This window comes from Trachinotus anak, unplaced genomic scaffold, assembly GCF_046630095.1.
Source record: "Trachinotus anak isolate AG129_WGS33_773 ecotype Australia unplaced genomic scaffold, CSIRO_AGI_Tana_v1 ptg000016l, whole genome shotgun sequence".
Classification (NCBI taxonomy): Eukaryota; Metazoa; Chordata; class Actinopteri; order Carangiformes; family Carangidae; genus Trachinotus; species Trachinotus anak.
The window spans coordinates 7,877,305-7,890,188 of record NW_027273867.1 but is presented as its reverse complement, the minus strand read 5'-3'; the positions used below and the strand labels follow the sequence as shown (position 1 = coordinate 7,890,188).

General features: G+C 41.5%; 2 protein-coding genes across 3 annotated transcripts in view; both read left to right on the top strand.

Moving 5' to 3' along the window:
* Positions 1–12,884, top strand: part of LOC139634442 (uncharacterized) — a 34,039-nt gene that overhangs the window by 15,000 nt on the left and 6,155 nt on the right. For both annotated transcript variants that reach the window (XM_071500897.1, XM_071500896.1), the window contains exons 2-3: positions 12,028–12,072; positions 12,740–12,795. In XM_071500897.1, coding sequence (XP_071356998.1) covers positions 12,044–12,072; positions 12,740–12,795 — 85 coding nt within the window. In that variant the 5' untranslated portion in view covers positions 12,028–12,043. The remainder of the gene's footprint in view (positions 1–12,027; positions 12,073–12,739; positions 12,796–12,884) is intronic.
* LOC139634230 (uncharacterized) lies at positions 6,061–9,116 on the top strand. The gene is made up of 2 exons (XM_071500552.1): positions 6,061–6,166; positions 6,530–9,116. Exon 2 carries the CDS (start codon positions 6,651–6,653, stop codon positions 9,114–9,116), a length of 2,466 nt encoding a protein of 821 aa, XP_071356653.1. The 5' UTR covers positions 6,061–6,166; positions 6,530–6,650.

The following is a 12,884-nucleotide window of genomic DNA, read 5'->3' as shown; positions in this document are numbered from 1 at the left end:
AAAGTAAAAGAGTTGAGAGCAAGGCTGTTGAACAAATAGTAACAAGCAGCAGAAATGTTGAAATGTTTCCTTTGTGCTTCATCCTTTGGTACAGTTTTACTGTTGTTCAGGCACCTTAGACTAATTCATGGTGTGTATCCTGGGAAAAGACTGAGACTAAAATATGTTCAAAAAGGATGTTGCTTGCAATTCTCTAGTTATTCAGGATTTAGAAGACATCTGATTAAGATACATGCTCATACTGACATCATTGCCTCATTAGACCCCTTCTGACCATGACACTGAAAAGCACAATAAAGCCAAAATATTGAAGCAGGCCCTTCAGTGTCCACTCACATCAAAGATATGTGTGCTTCCATTATAGCCAAACTTTTGGGAGGCAGTGTACCAAATACTATACTTCTTTTCACAATTGAGAATTTAGAGGAGTTTATGGGAGGTGTGCAGCCTAATAATAAGGACCAAGTATTGAACTTTATGCCAGCCGATAGTGCCTCCAGAACTCCTATAGAAGAGTTATTCAGAAGTATGGACAAGCCTCGGAAGATACTGGTTCTAGAAAGAGTGAGACTAAGGCATTTCAAATGGTGTGATGACAAAATGTCCTGTGGGTGTGATTCATGTTTTTATATTGTCAGAGTTGTATTATTTAATATGTCGATGTTTTTTGTTTGGTATTGGACTCTCATGTGCATGTTAATTAGATGTTTAAAGTCAACAGTCTAACTCATGATAACACAATCCAGTATACAGAGATTTAAAAAAAAAAAATCTTATCAGACTTATGTACAGTGAACAATGTTTTTATGTTTGCACTTCATGCATTTTCCTCAGATTATGCAATACATAGAGATACAGTATGTTGAAATATACACATTTATTTGTCATTTGTATTGTAAGACTTCCCAATTGTTAAACTGTCATGGCAGTTTGTTTTAAATGTGATTTTATGTATGCTTTAATGTGTTAGCACTGTTAAGAAAATAACTTGTAACCTCCAAAATGTAACCTGTGACACATGTGTCCATACAGCATAGACTCTTGAACACTGTATGGATTTGTTAAATAAATGGAAGGCAGGTACTAATCAATATGGTGTTTTTGGTTTTCATTTTCATCAAAAACATTTAAGTGTTTTGGAATATTAACTCCATTAAGTGTAAAATTAAATATATTTTAAGTGTTGACTTTAACAGTATGAAAGAGTTCACATTTAAATTAACTAATGAGTTCAGTTTTAACTCCTGAAAAGGTTTAAATACTTTAACTCTGCCCTAGAGTGTTTTCGATGGTCTCACATATACACTCACACTGAGTTGATTTTAACTCTCAGAGAGTTTATTCCAAAGGCCAGAATTTGCTGTGTACCACACAAAAAATTCAGCACCTGCATTTTTTACTCAGTTCATTTCAGCAAACTAATTGCCTTAAACCTTTTTAGTTGCAGGGAAACAAACCATCAAACATGTCTGAAACTACTTGTACAGTTTCTTTAGTTGAATGATGAACAGGCTCATAATTGACTGCACAACAGTTACATCACAACACTATTCTCAACTTAACAACATATTAAAACAAAGGCTGACCTAAAACACCTTTGCTAACTTCCTTTTTTTTCCTTTTATTAAAGATGTTTTAATAAAATACTCCCACTTTGACCTCTGATGTTTAGCCAACATCATCTTTTCATTATAATTATAACTGTGTGAAGCGATTCTCTGAAGCTTCTCAGTTTGCTAACATTTTATGAACCAGCTTTGTGAATGTTTTAGACGGTGATGGAGGCAAATTTGCACAACACAAAAAGCAAATAGCACAGTCACACTTAAGCCTTTTTAGGCACAGACAGAGACAAGAGACCTACTGCACTTTTTTCCCTTGTGTGTTTAGGTTTCAGCAGAAGCAAATGCACTTCATGTCTTCTTTGTAATTCCACACCTCTTCAACTGTGAAGCTCATCTTATTGTAATGATGTGAACATTAAACACGCACTTCATGCATCGATACAGTAATTTTTTTGTCTGTCTTTTTTAGACTGAATTTAATATTTCTACCTTTAAAGAGAAAAACACAACTAAAATGAAATTGTAGTTATAATTTTTATTTTTTTGAATGTAAAATGTGGGAGGAACCGGAGCACCCGGAGTAAACCCACACCAGCACGGTGGTTCAGTGGTTAACTGAGCCACCGTGCTGGCCTGGACGTTTCTCACAGCAGACATTTTGACTTGGAAACCACAAGAGTGCCTCCATCAAGGTGTATCAACTGCATCATGTGTCAAAATGTCTACTGTGAGAAAGGTCTATTGGTGGCATTCATCTTGAAGGAAAGCAGTTCTCTAGGTTCTCGACTACCCTCCATCTCATCTGACCTACTACAAGTCAGGTGAGGTGGAGGGCGAGTGTGAGGATTTGAGAACCTGATTGTGGTTTCCTTCAAGATGAATGCCGTATTGGGGAAGGGGGTGGGGGTAAGGGGGTGGGGGCGGGGGCGGGGGCAGGTGTGGAGGGGGAGGGGGGTGGGGTGATGGTGATGATTTAGTCATCACGGTTGCCCTTGATGCACCACCTGAAGGGCTTGGTCAGAGCTTTCCCCATAGCTGTGAAAAACCTGGCGACCTTGGACTTCTTCTTCTTCTTGGGTGGACTGGGGAGGGCATTCACATGGATTTCAAGATACTTCACAAGAGCATCGTCAAAAGATGGATCATCTGATGCTGTTGCAGCCTCCAGTAGTTCCTCTGGGCAGACAAACTCCTTGTGAAGATCCTTAGTCATGGCCTTGTTGATTTTCTTCATCTTGTCCTTGGTCTTTCTGAAATCAGAGTTGCGTATATTGATCTGATCGTGCGCCACATCTGTCAGACGCTTGGTGATGGCGTTGATGTCTACCGCCTGTGGGGATCCTGCAGTTGTGCTCGGGACTTTTGTGATGAGCCTCAGGAGAAGAGCAGTCATGAGGTCGTTGGTCATCTCGTCTGTTATAGAAGAGGAGCTATCAGATGACCCTGCTAAGAGCCCCTTACCTGGCTCCTCAGGGGTTGGCACCTGACTGGGTTGACATCCTTCAGGACTGGGGTGAGAAACTGGTGGAGGCTCAGAATATTTCTCAGGAGATTCTCGCGGTGCCAAGTCACGACTATCGACAAGGTCCCTGACATTCACACCTTCATCATTGAAGGATTCAGATACTGCAGCTTCACATGGAGGTGGTGTCTGACCTGAATAAGGTGTAGCCTGCTTGTCGCTGACTTCAGGGGACTCTGGCGCGATGGTGTCATTTGTTTCTGGTGTGGACAGCATGTTTGAGATAACCTCTTGGATGTCACTGAGTGCACCAGACACTTCCTCACTGTAACTAGTTGTCTCTGAAGGCTCTTTGTTCAACCAGAGTTGCAACTTCTGCAGGAACTTTGCCACAGCGTCCTCCGTCATGGCGTAAAGAACTTCAGGAGAAAACTTTAACCGAATGGTGCCCACCTTCCTCTTGAGTTCAGAGATGACAGAGTTAGAAAGAAATCTGTCCATTGAAAATGTGGGAACCTGATACGTCCGACCAGCCATCAGATGCCCGTACACTTTGTCGATCAGTTCCTTTGAAAACTTCTTGATCTTGTCACTGGCCTCCATGTTCTCTGGTGTTTTGCTGGCATGTCCTGTAGAATCCTCCGGCTGGAGAAGCTTGTCAAACAAGCTGTCCACATCAGTTTTTAAGGTCTCCAGACTAACTGTGGACTTCTTTGTCTCCAGGCCGATCTCGCTCATCATGCTGGTTGGACTGGGAGCTTCAGGTGTAGTCACTGGAGACTCTTGAACAGCTCCTGGTAGCAGGTATTCGTCTTCGGTGAGTCTCGGCTGAGGGGACACTGAGCTCTTCTTGAGACTCACCAGGAACTCTGAGTCTTGTGTCTTCAACTTGCTCTTCAGCTCTGCCATCATTTTGTCAAACTGTTCCTGGGCAAACCTGGAAAAGCTGTGTTTGCGATATTTTTGGTTGGCATCAGTGGTTCTGTCTGAAGGTCTGGCCTGTGCAGCAAAGAACTCTCTCACCTTGTTAAAAATTAAACTCATATTAAAATGAGGTGTCGGTGAGCTGCTTTTCTCGCTGCATCCAGCAACATATTCAAAATTGTCATAATGCAGATCCTCTAGTATAACTTTGATGATATCAGATGCTGCCTCCTGAACATCCAGAACATCCAGAGACATGACAGACAGGGAAGAATCTTCTTCTGTCACGTCTGGTGTCTCGCTGGACCATTTCATGAAAATGTCAGTCACAGCTTTCGTTGCTAAGGGGACAGAGATCTTGGACTTTATGCTCAGAGGTGTTTCACATTTCTCTGGTTCCTCTATTTCAAGGATCTCTGATGTGGACTCTGAGCTTTCGTGTGGGGCAGACTCGATGATTTCTGGATGCCAGCACTCTCCCAGGCACTGGAATTTCAGGTTCTTCAAATATCTTGTCAGACATTTGGCAGCATGAGACACCATTTGAGCAAGAGACGTAATGTTGGACATGGAGCCACTGACAAAAACAGCAGGCTGTGAAGGCCAGACAGGGCTGCTGATGGCCACAGACACAATGGAGTTGACTTTTTCTGTAACTTCCCTCTCCACTAGTGCTGTCAGCTGTTCAGCACTCTCACATTTCTCCTGTGGGACATGAAGAGCGACAGCAAAGCTACCAGAGAGAGAGTCTCCCACTTTTGTGTTGAGGTTCTGCAGAGATGTGGTTAAATCAGCCTGAGATTCCCTCCTGTGAAAACTCTCCTCAATCATTGGTTTGATCATTCTCAAAATGATTGTACAGAGTGTCTGTACCACTTCTGTACACAAGTCAGCCAGCATAGCAGTTGTGGCCGAGTCGGGAATCCCTTCAGCTAACATGTTCCACTGTACTGCAGAGAATCGTTCAAAATATTTGTTGACTACGGGCAAAAGAGCCTCGGGTGTGATGACGGTTGGGTTGTCCATCTGGGATCCGGATCGGTCCATCGCAGACAATTCTTGTGTCACTACGCTGCTGTAGCTTCGCTTTGTTACAAACTTACTGTAAATGTTCAGCAGTGTTTGAATTTTCACTGTTCTTTCAGAGTGTGTGCTTGAAGTCACTTGTCTGGAGTGAAAATGAAAATGCAGATTTTAAAAGCCAGTTTACCATGGAGACTTTCCACTATATGACGTCATGACGTGGATCAAAGGCATTTCCTTCCATATCTACGTCACAAAGGCAATTACGTCTCTCTCACACACACAATCACGCATGCGCGCACAAACAGAGGCGCGCATGCGCACACAGACGCTCCACAACTCATTCATTATTGAATGAAACACGACAATCAAGTACAAATCTAGTTTTTTTTTAAATAAGCAGAATTATTTTTTAAATTAAATTGAAATTATATTTTTATTATATGTACTATTATTATTATCATCCATATCAATTTCCCCAAATAAAGTGTGAATTAAGGTGTTACCTGTGGGAAACATCAGCGCTGCCTCCTCACAAGCCGACGGTACAGCCTGTGTTGTTGATGATATGGATGAAACAGTTGGGCGGTGCTGTCACGTCAGTATCTAAAGATGCCTCCATTCATTAACTGAGGTAAATGTGTCTTTCATTCACCCCCCACATGAAGGGAAGTCAGCACAGTTTTTTCTTCATATGGAGTCAGGAGCGTCCACGGACCACCTGTGCGCTCAGGACGCACGGGATCAACCGGAGACTCACACCGAGCTGGCCGGGTGGTAATTTCACTGACAGAGAGGGCAGGACCAAGATGAAATAAAAACCTACACCTACAAGATGAAATAAAAACCTACATCTCGACATGTAGATGAAATAAAAACCTACACCTCCTTGGTCCTGCCCTCTCTCTCAGTGAAATTACCACCCGGCCAGCCTCGGTGTGAGTCTCCGGTTGATCCCGTGCGTCCTGAGCGCACAGGTGGTCCGTGGACTCTCCTGACTCCATATGAAGAAAAAACTGTGCTGACTTCCCTTCATGTGGGGGGTGAATGAAAGACACATTTACCTCAGTTAATGAATGGAGGCATCTTTAGATACTGACGTGACAGCACCGCCCAACTGTTTCATCCATATCATCAACAACACAGGCTGTACCGTCGGCTTGTGAGGAGGCAGCGCTGATGTTTCCCACAGGTAACACCTTAATTCACACTTTATTTGGGGAAATTGATATGGATGATAATAATAATAGTACATATAATAAAGATATAATTTCAATTTAATTAAAAAAATAATTCTGCTTATTTAAAAAAAAAAAACTAGATTTGTACTTGATTGTCGTGTTTCATTCAATAATAAAAGAGTTGTGGAGCGTCTGTGTGCGCATGCGCGCCTCTGTTTGTGCGCGCATGCGTGAATCTGTGTGTGAGAGAGACGTAATTGCCTTTGTGACGTAGATATGAAGGAAATGCCTTTGTTCCACGTCATGACGTCATATAGTGGAAAGTCTCCATGGTAAACTGGCTTTTAAAATCTGCATTTTCATTTTCACTCCAGACAAGTGACTTCAAGCACACACTCTGAAAGAACAGTGAAAATTCAAACACTGCTGAACATTTACAGTAAGTTTGTAACAAACCGAAGCTACAGCAGCGTAGTGACACAAGAATTGTCTGCGATGGACCGATCCGGATCCCAGATGGACAACCCAACCGTCATCACACCCGAGGCTCTTTTGCCCGTAGTCAACAAATATTTTGAACGATTCTCTGCAGTACAGTGGAACATGTTAGCTGAAGGGATTCCCGACTCAGCCACAACTGCTATGCTGGCTGACTTGTGTACAGAAGTGGTACAGACACTCTGTACAATCATTTTGAGAATGATCAAACCAATGATTGAGGAGAGTTTTCACAGGAGGGAATCTCAGGCTGATTTAACCACATCTCTGCAGAACCTCAACACAAAAGTGGGAGACTCTCTCTCTGGTAGCTTTGCTGTCGCTCTTCATGTCCCACAGGAGAAATGTGAGAGTGCTGAACAGCTGACAGCACTAGTGGAGAGGGAAGTTACAGAAAAAGTCAACTCCATTGTGTCTGTGGCCATCAGCAGCCCTGTCTGGCCTTCACAGCCTGCTGTTTTTGTCAGTGGCTCCATGTCCAACATTACGTCTCTTGCTCAAATGGTGTCTCATGCTGCCAAATGTCTGACAAGATATTTGAAGAACCTGAAATTCCAGTGCCTGGGAGAGTGCTGGCATCCAGAAATCATCGAGTCTGCCCCACACGAAAGCTCAGAGTCCACATCAGAGATCCTTGAAATAGAGGAACCAGAGAAATGTGAAACACCTCTGAGCATAAAGTCCAAGATCTCTGTCCCCTTAGCAACGAAAGCTGTGACTGACATTTTCATGAAATGGTCCAGCGAGACACCAGACGTGACAGAAGAGGACGAAGATTCTTCCCTGTCTGTCATGTCTCTGGATGTTCTGGATGTTCAGGAGGCAGCATCTGATATCATCAAAGTTATACTAGAGGATCTGCATTATGACAATTTTGAATATGTTGCTGGATGCAGCGAGAAAAGCAGCTCACCGACACCTCATTTTAATATGAGTTTAATTTTTAACAAGGTGAGAGAGTTCTTTGCTGCACAGGCCAGACCTTCAGACAGAACCACTGATGCCAACCAAAAATATCGCAAACACAGCTTTTCCAGGTTTGCCCAGGAACAGTTTGACAAAATGATGGCAGAGCTGAAGAGCAAGTTGAAGACACAAGACTCAGAGTTCCTGGTGAGTCTCAAGAAGAGCTCAGTGTCCCCTCAGCCGAGACTCACCGAAGACGAATACCTGCTACCAGGAGCTGTTCAAGAGTCTCCAGTGACTACACCTGAAGCTCCCAGTCCAACCAGCATGATGAGCGAGATCGGCCTGGAGACAAAGAAGTCCACAGTTAGTCTGGAGACCATAAAAACTGATGTGGACAGCTTGTTTGACAAGCTTCTCCAGCCGGAGGATTCTACAGGACATGCCAGCAAAACACCAGAGAACATGGAGGCCAGTGACAAGATCAAGAAGTTTTCAAAGGAACTGATCGACAAAGTGTACGGGCATCTGATGGCTGGTCAGACGTATCAGGTTCCCACATTTTCAATGGACAGATTATTTTCTAACTCTGTCATCTCTGAACTCAAGAGGAAGGTGGGCACCATTCGGTTAAAGTTTTCTCCTGAAGTTCTTTACGCCATGACGGAGGACGCTGTGGCAAAGTTCCTGCAGAAGTTGCAACTCTGGTTGAACAAAGAGCCTTCAGAGACAACTAGTTACAGTGAGGAAGTGTCTGGTGCACTCAGTGACATCCAAGAGGTTATCTCAAACATGCTGTCCACACCAGAAACCAATGACACCATCGCGCCAGAGTCCCCTGAAGTCAGCGACAAGCAGGCTACACCTTATTCAGGTCAGACACCACCTCCATGTGAAGCTGCAGCATCTGAATCCTTCAATGATGAAGGTGTGAATGTCAGGGACCTTGTCGATAGTCGTGACTTGGCAACGAGAGAATCTCCTGAGAAATATTCTGAGCCTCCACCAGTTTCTCACCCCAGTCCTGAAGGATGTCAACCCAGTCAGGTGCCAACCCCTGAGGAGCCAGGTAAGGGGCTCTTAGCAGGGTCATCTGATAGCTCCTCTTCTATAACAGACGAGATGACCAACGACCTCATGACTGCTCTTCTCCTGAGGCTCATCACAAAAGTCCCGAGCACAACTGCAGGATCCCCACAGGCGGTAGACATCAACGCCATCACCAAGCGTCTGACAGATGTGGCACACGATCAGATCAACATGCGCAACTCTGATTTCAGAAAGACCAAGGACAAGATGAAGAAAATCAACAAGGCCATGACTAAAGATCTTCACAAGGAGTTTGTCTGCCCAGAGCAACTACTGGAGGCTGCAACAGCATCAGATGATCCATCTTTTGACGATGCTCTTGTGAAGTATCTTGAAATCCATGTGAATGCCCTCCCCAGTCCACCCAAGAAGAAGAAGAAGTCCAAGGTCGCCAGGTTCTTCACAGCTATGGGGAAAGCTCTGACCAAGCCCTTCAGGTGGTGCATCAAGGGCAACCGTGATGACTAAATCATCACCATCACCCCACCCCCCTCCCCCTCCACACCTACCCCCGCCCCCGACCCCACCCCCGCCCCCTCCCCCGCCCCCTTCCCCAATACGGCATTCATCTTGAAGGAAACCACAATCAGGTTCTCAAATCCTCACACTCGCCCTCCACCTCACCTGACTTGTAGTAGGTCAGATGAGATGGAGGGTAGTCGAGAACCTAGAGAACTGCTTTCCTTCAAGATGAATGCCACCAACAGACCTTTCTCACAGTAGACATTTTGACACATGATGCAGTTGATACACCTTGATGGAGGCACTCTTGTGGTTTCCAAGTCAAAATGTCTGCTGTGAGAAACGTCCAGGCCAGCACGGTGGCTCAGTTAACCACTGAACCACCGTGCTGGTGTGGGTTTACTCCGGGTGCTCCGGTTCCTCCCACATTTTACATTCAAAAAAATAAAAATTAGAATTACAATTTCATTTTAGTTGTGTTTTTCTCTTTAAAGGTAGCAATATTAAATTCAGTCTAAAAAAGACAGACAAAAAAATTACTGTATCGATGCACGAAGTGCGTGTTTAATGTTCACATCATTACAATAAGATGAGCTTCACAGTTGAAGAGGTGTGGAATTACAAAGAAGACATGAAGTGCATTTGCTTCTGCTGAAACCTAAACACACAAGGGAAAAAAGTGCAGTAGGTCTCTTGTCTCTGTCTGTGCCTAAAAAGGCTTAAGTGTGACTGTGCTATTTGCTTTTTGTGTTGTGCAAATTTGCCTCCATCACCGTCTAAAACATTCACAAAGCTGGTTCATAAAATGTTAGCAAACTGAGAAGCTTCAGAGAATCGCTTCACACAGTTATAATTATAATGAAAAGATGATGTTGGCTAAACATCAGAGGTCAAAGTGGGAGTATTTTATTAAAACATCTTTAATAAAAGGAAAAAAAAGGAAGTTAGCAAAGGTGTTTTAGGTCAGCCTTTGTTTTAATATGTTGTTAAGTTGAGAATAGTGTTGTGATGTAACTGTTGTGCAGTCAATTATGAGCCTGTTCATCATTCAACTAAAGAAACTGTACAAGTAGTTTCAGACATGTTTGATGGTTTGTTTCCCTGCAACTAAAAAGGTTTAAGGCAATTAGTTTGCTGAAATGAACTGAGTAAAAAATGCAGGTGCTGAATTTTTTGTGTGGTACACAGCAAATTCTGGCCTTTGGAATAAACTCTCTGAGAGTTAAAATCAACTCAGTGTGAGTGTATATGTGAGACCATCGAAAACACTCTAGGGCAGAGTTAAAGTATTTAAACCTTTTCAGGAGTTAAAACTGAACTCATGAGGGAGTTAAAACAGTCATACCATCTAGAGTAAAATGTAACTCTCACCTTGAGTTAATTTAAATGTGAACTCTTTCATAGTGTTAAAGTCAACACTTAAAAATATATGTAATTTAACACTGGAGTTAATTTAACAATGGAGTTAATATTTCAAAACACTTAAATGTTTTTGATGAAAATGACAACAAAAAACACCATATTGATTAGTACCTGCCTTCCATTTATTTAACAAATAAGACCTGGTTTCACCTTAGTTTCGCTTTGACTTCTGTGAAGAAACTGAAGGCGGCAGATCCTCAGCAGTGGTAAATACCTTTTTTAAACTTGTATATGTTTGATAAACATTAGTGATTGTGGATTGTTTTAAATCACACTTTCGATTGATATCTTTCAGATTTAAACGTACTTACATTAACAGCGACCATGGAAAACATGGGTTATGTACATAGTTCGCCTTTTATGTTGTTTACTGTGTAGGAAAACATCGTTGTCAAGTGTATGAATATAGTTTTCACATTTGAGATGATCAGCCTCACGAAAGAACAATGGCTGAAGCCTGAAGCCTCGACTCTGGTTGTGTGCGGGGGAACACATGAGGAAGTATCATCCTGCTGACTGCTGATTGTTGTACCACCTATGAGTAATGAAGCTGAAAAACTCATTTTTAAACTGTAATTTGAAAAGGATTCAGATTTATGAAACATTTATTTATTAAAACATAAAAAGTATGTCAAAATGCTTTTTTTTTAAATTTATGTGATAAAGATAACAACAACAATTTGTGCATACACGTATTTGAAAAATAAAATAGAAACAATCTTTCTGGACTAATATGTGAGTGCTTATGTGTGTCCTGTGTGAGAGACAAACTTGAGGCTGGAGTTTTATATTGAATAATAACAGACTTTTCAGAGACAGTTCGGCCTACTTAAAATGCAAGTGTTTGTTTAATTTGTTGCTTGTGTGATGCAGCCACCCTGAAAGTTAAAGGAAGCCCAAACCACAGAAAAGCAACTAACTACTGTTAGTTAGCTCCTATTTTCTAGACTGTGAACTTAACAAACATTCAGAATTCATTAATTTACTCATCACAAATAAATACTGAATCATGAAAGTGACTCTTTTCACATTAACTGATTATTTTCTTACAAATACTTTTATTTATTGCAACATTAAAATGTCTATTAAGTAAGCAAGTTGCGCAATACAATTCATGAAATGTAATGATATTAATATTTCATATGGAAACACTGACATTATTTTTCAGCTTTTATTCACACATAGCAGAGACAGTCCCAAAAAAGAGAGGGCTGTGTAATGCAGTGTTGTAGCTATATGCCTGCATTTTAACCATTAGTCCAGCAGGACACCTGTGAAATACAGTACTTGACTGTATCATTATAATTTATCAGTCACATTTAGGTGAATTGTTTTCTATTATTTCTATGATATTGCCTAGTGTTTAATAAAAACTCTGTGTGATTCTGTTGTAATATTATTATAATACTCCAATGTACTATAAGTACTTTCAGTGCTTGAGTAACGGACTTATATATTCATTCTCCACTGCTTTAACAACACATTTTTTTTCCAGGTGACACAGAGACAGAATGAAGAACGGTTCATCAAACAACTGCCTGTAAGAACCAGATTTTTATTCTGTTCAGGGAATTTTATACGAGCAATGACAAATAATATAATACCAGAGGAGCAGAGGTCTCTCAGACTCTTGGCCCCATTGTGGTCTTTTACAGTAGAAACTTTTGCACTGTAACTGAAGTAGTTACTTTGAGGACTATTTTATGTCTACTTGAGTGCTATTTTTTTTTCTTACAAAGTAACAATACTTTTACTTGAGTATAGCTTTTTACTCCTCTTCATTTAGGGATATTAGTATTTTGAATACTTGAAAGGTGTTTAATATAAAGCAAGTACAAGATGGTTGCAGTATCACAAATAATAACTAAATTTTGCCCCAAGAATTTCAGGGGAAATGTGGAAAATAAATTGATGGGTCACATCTACGTATTTTAAGATATCACTTCACACTGATCACAAAAATCCCCAGTATTTTCTCATGTCCCTCAGTGGTGCTGAGTCATAGTTTCATTGCATGGTGAGGTTGAGTCTGAGATTTATTTGTGCTGCTTGAAGCACTGAAGAAGCAAATTATAAGAAATCTAACATTTAATTTTATTTTATATAGCCCACACTGACAAATCACACATGTGCAGAGAGGTGTCAAGTCTAAATAATGTAACTTCTATAATTAGACTCTCAAGTTTTTTTTTCTTCCTACATTTCAGATCGGCAGGTCGCCAATTTGACATGTGTAATTTCCCAAGGTGCAACGGAATAAGAGGTAGACCACACACATCTTTGCCTCCCGCCATCATAAAAACCTTGCTATCATAAATATTTTCCATCTCCTCCATCAAACTCCTCTTGTCT

Coding starts and splice junctions, on each gene's coding strand:
- LOC139634230 (XM_071500552.1), top strand. CDS start 6,651: ATGGACCGATCCGGATCCCAGATGGACAACCCAACCGTCATCACACCC.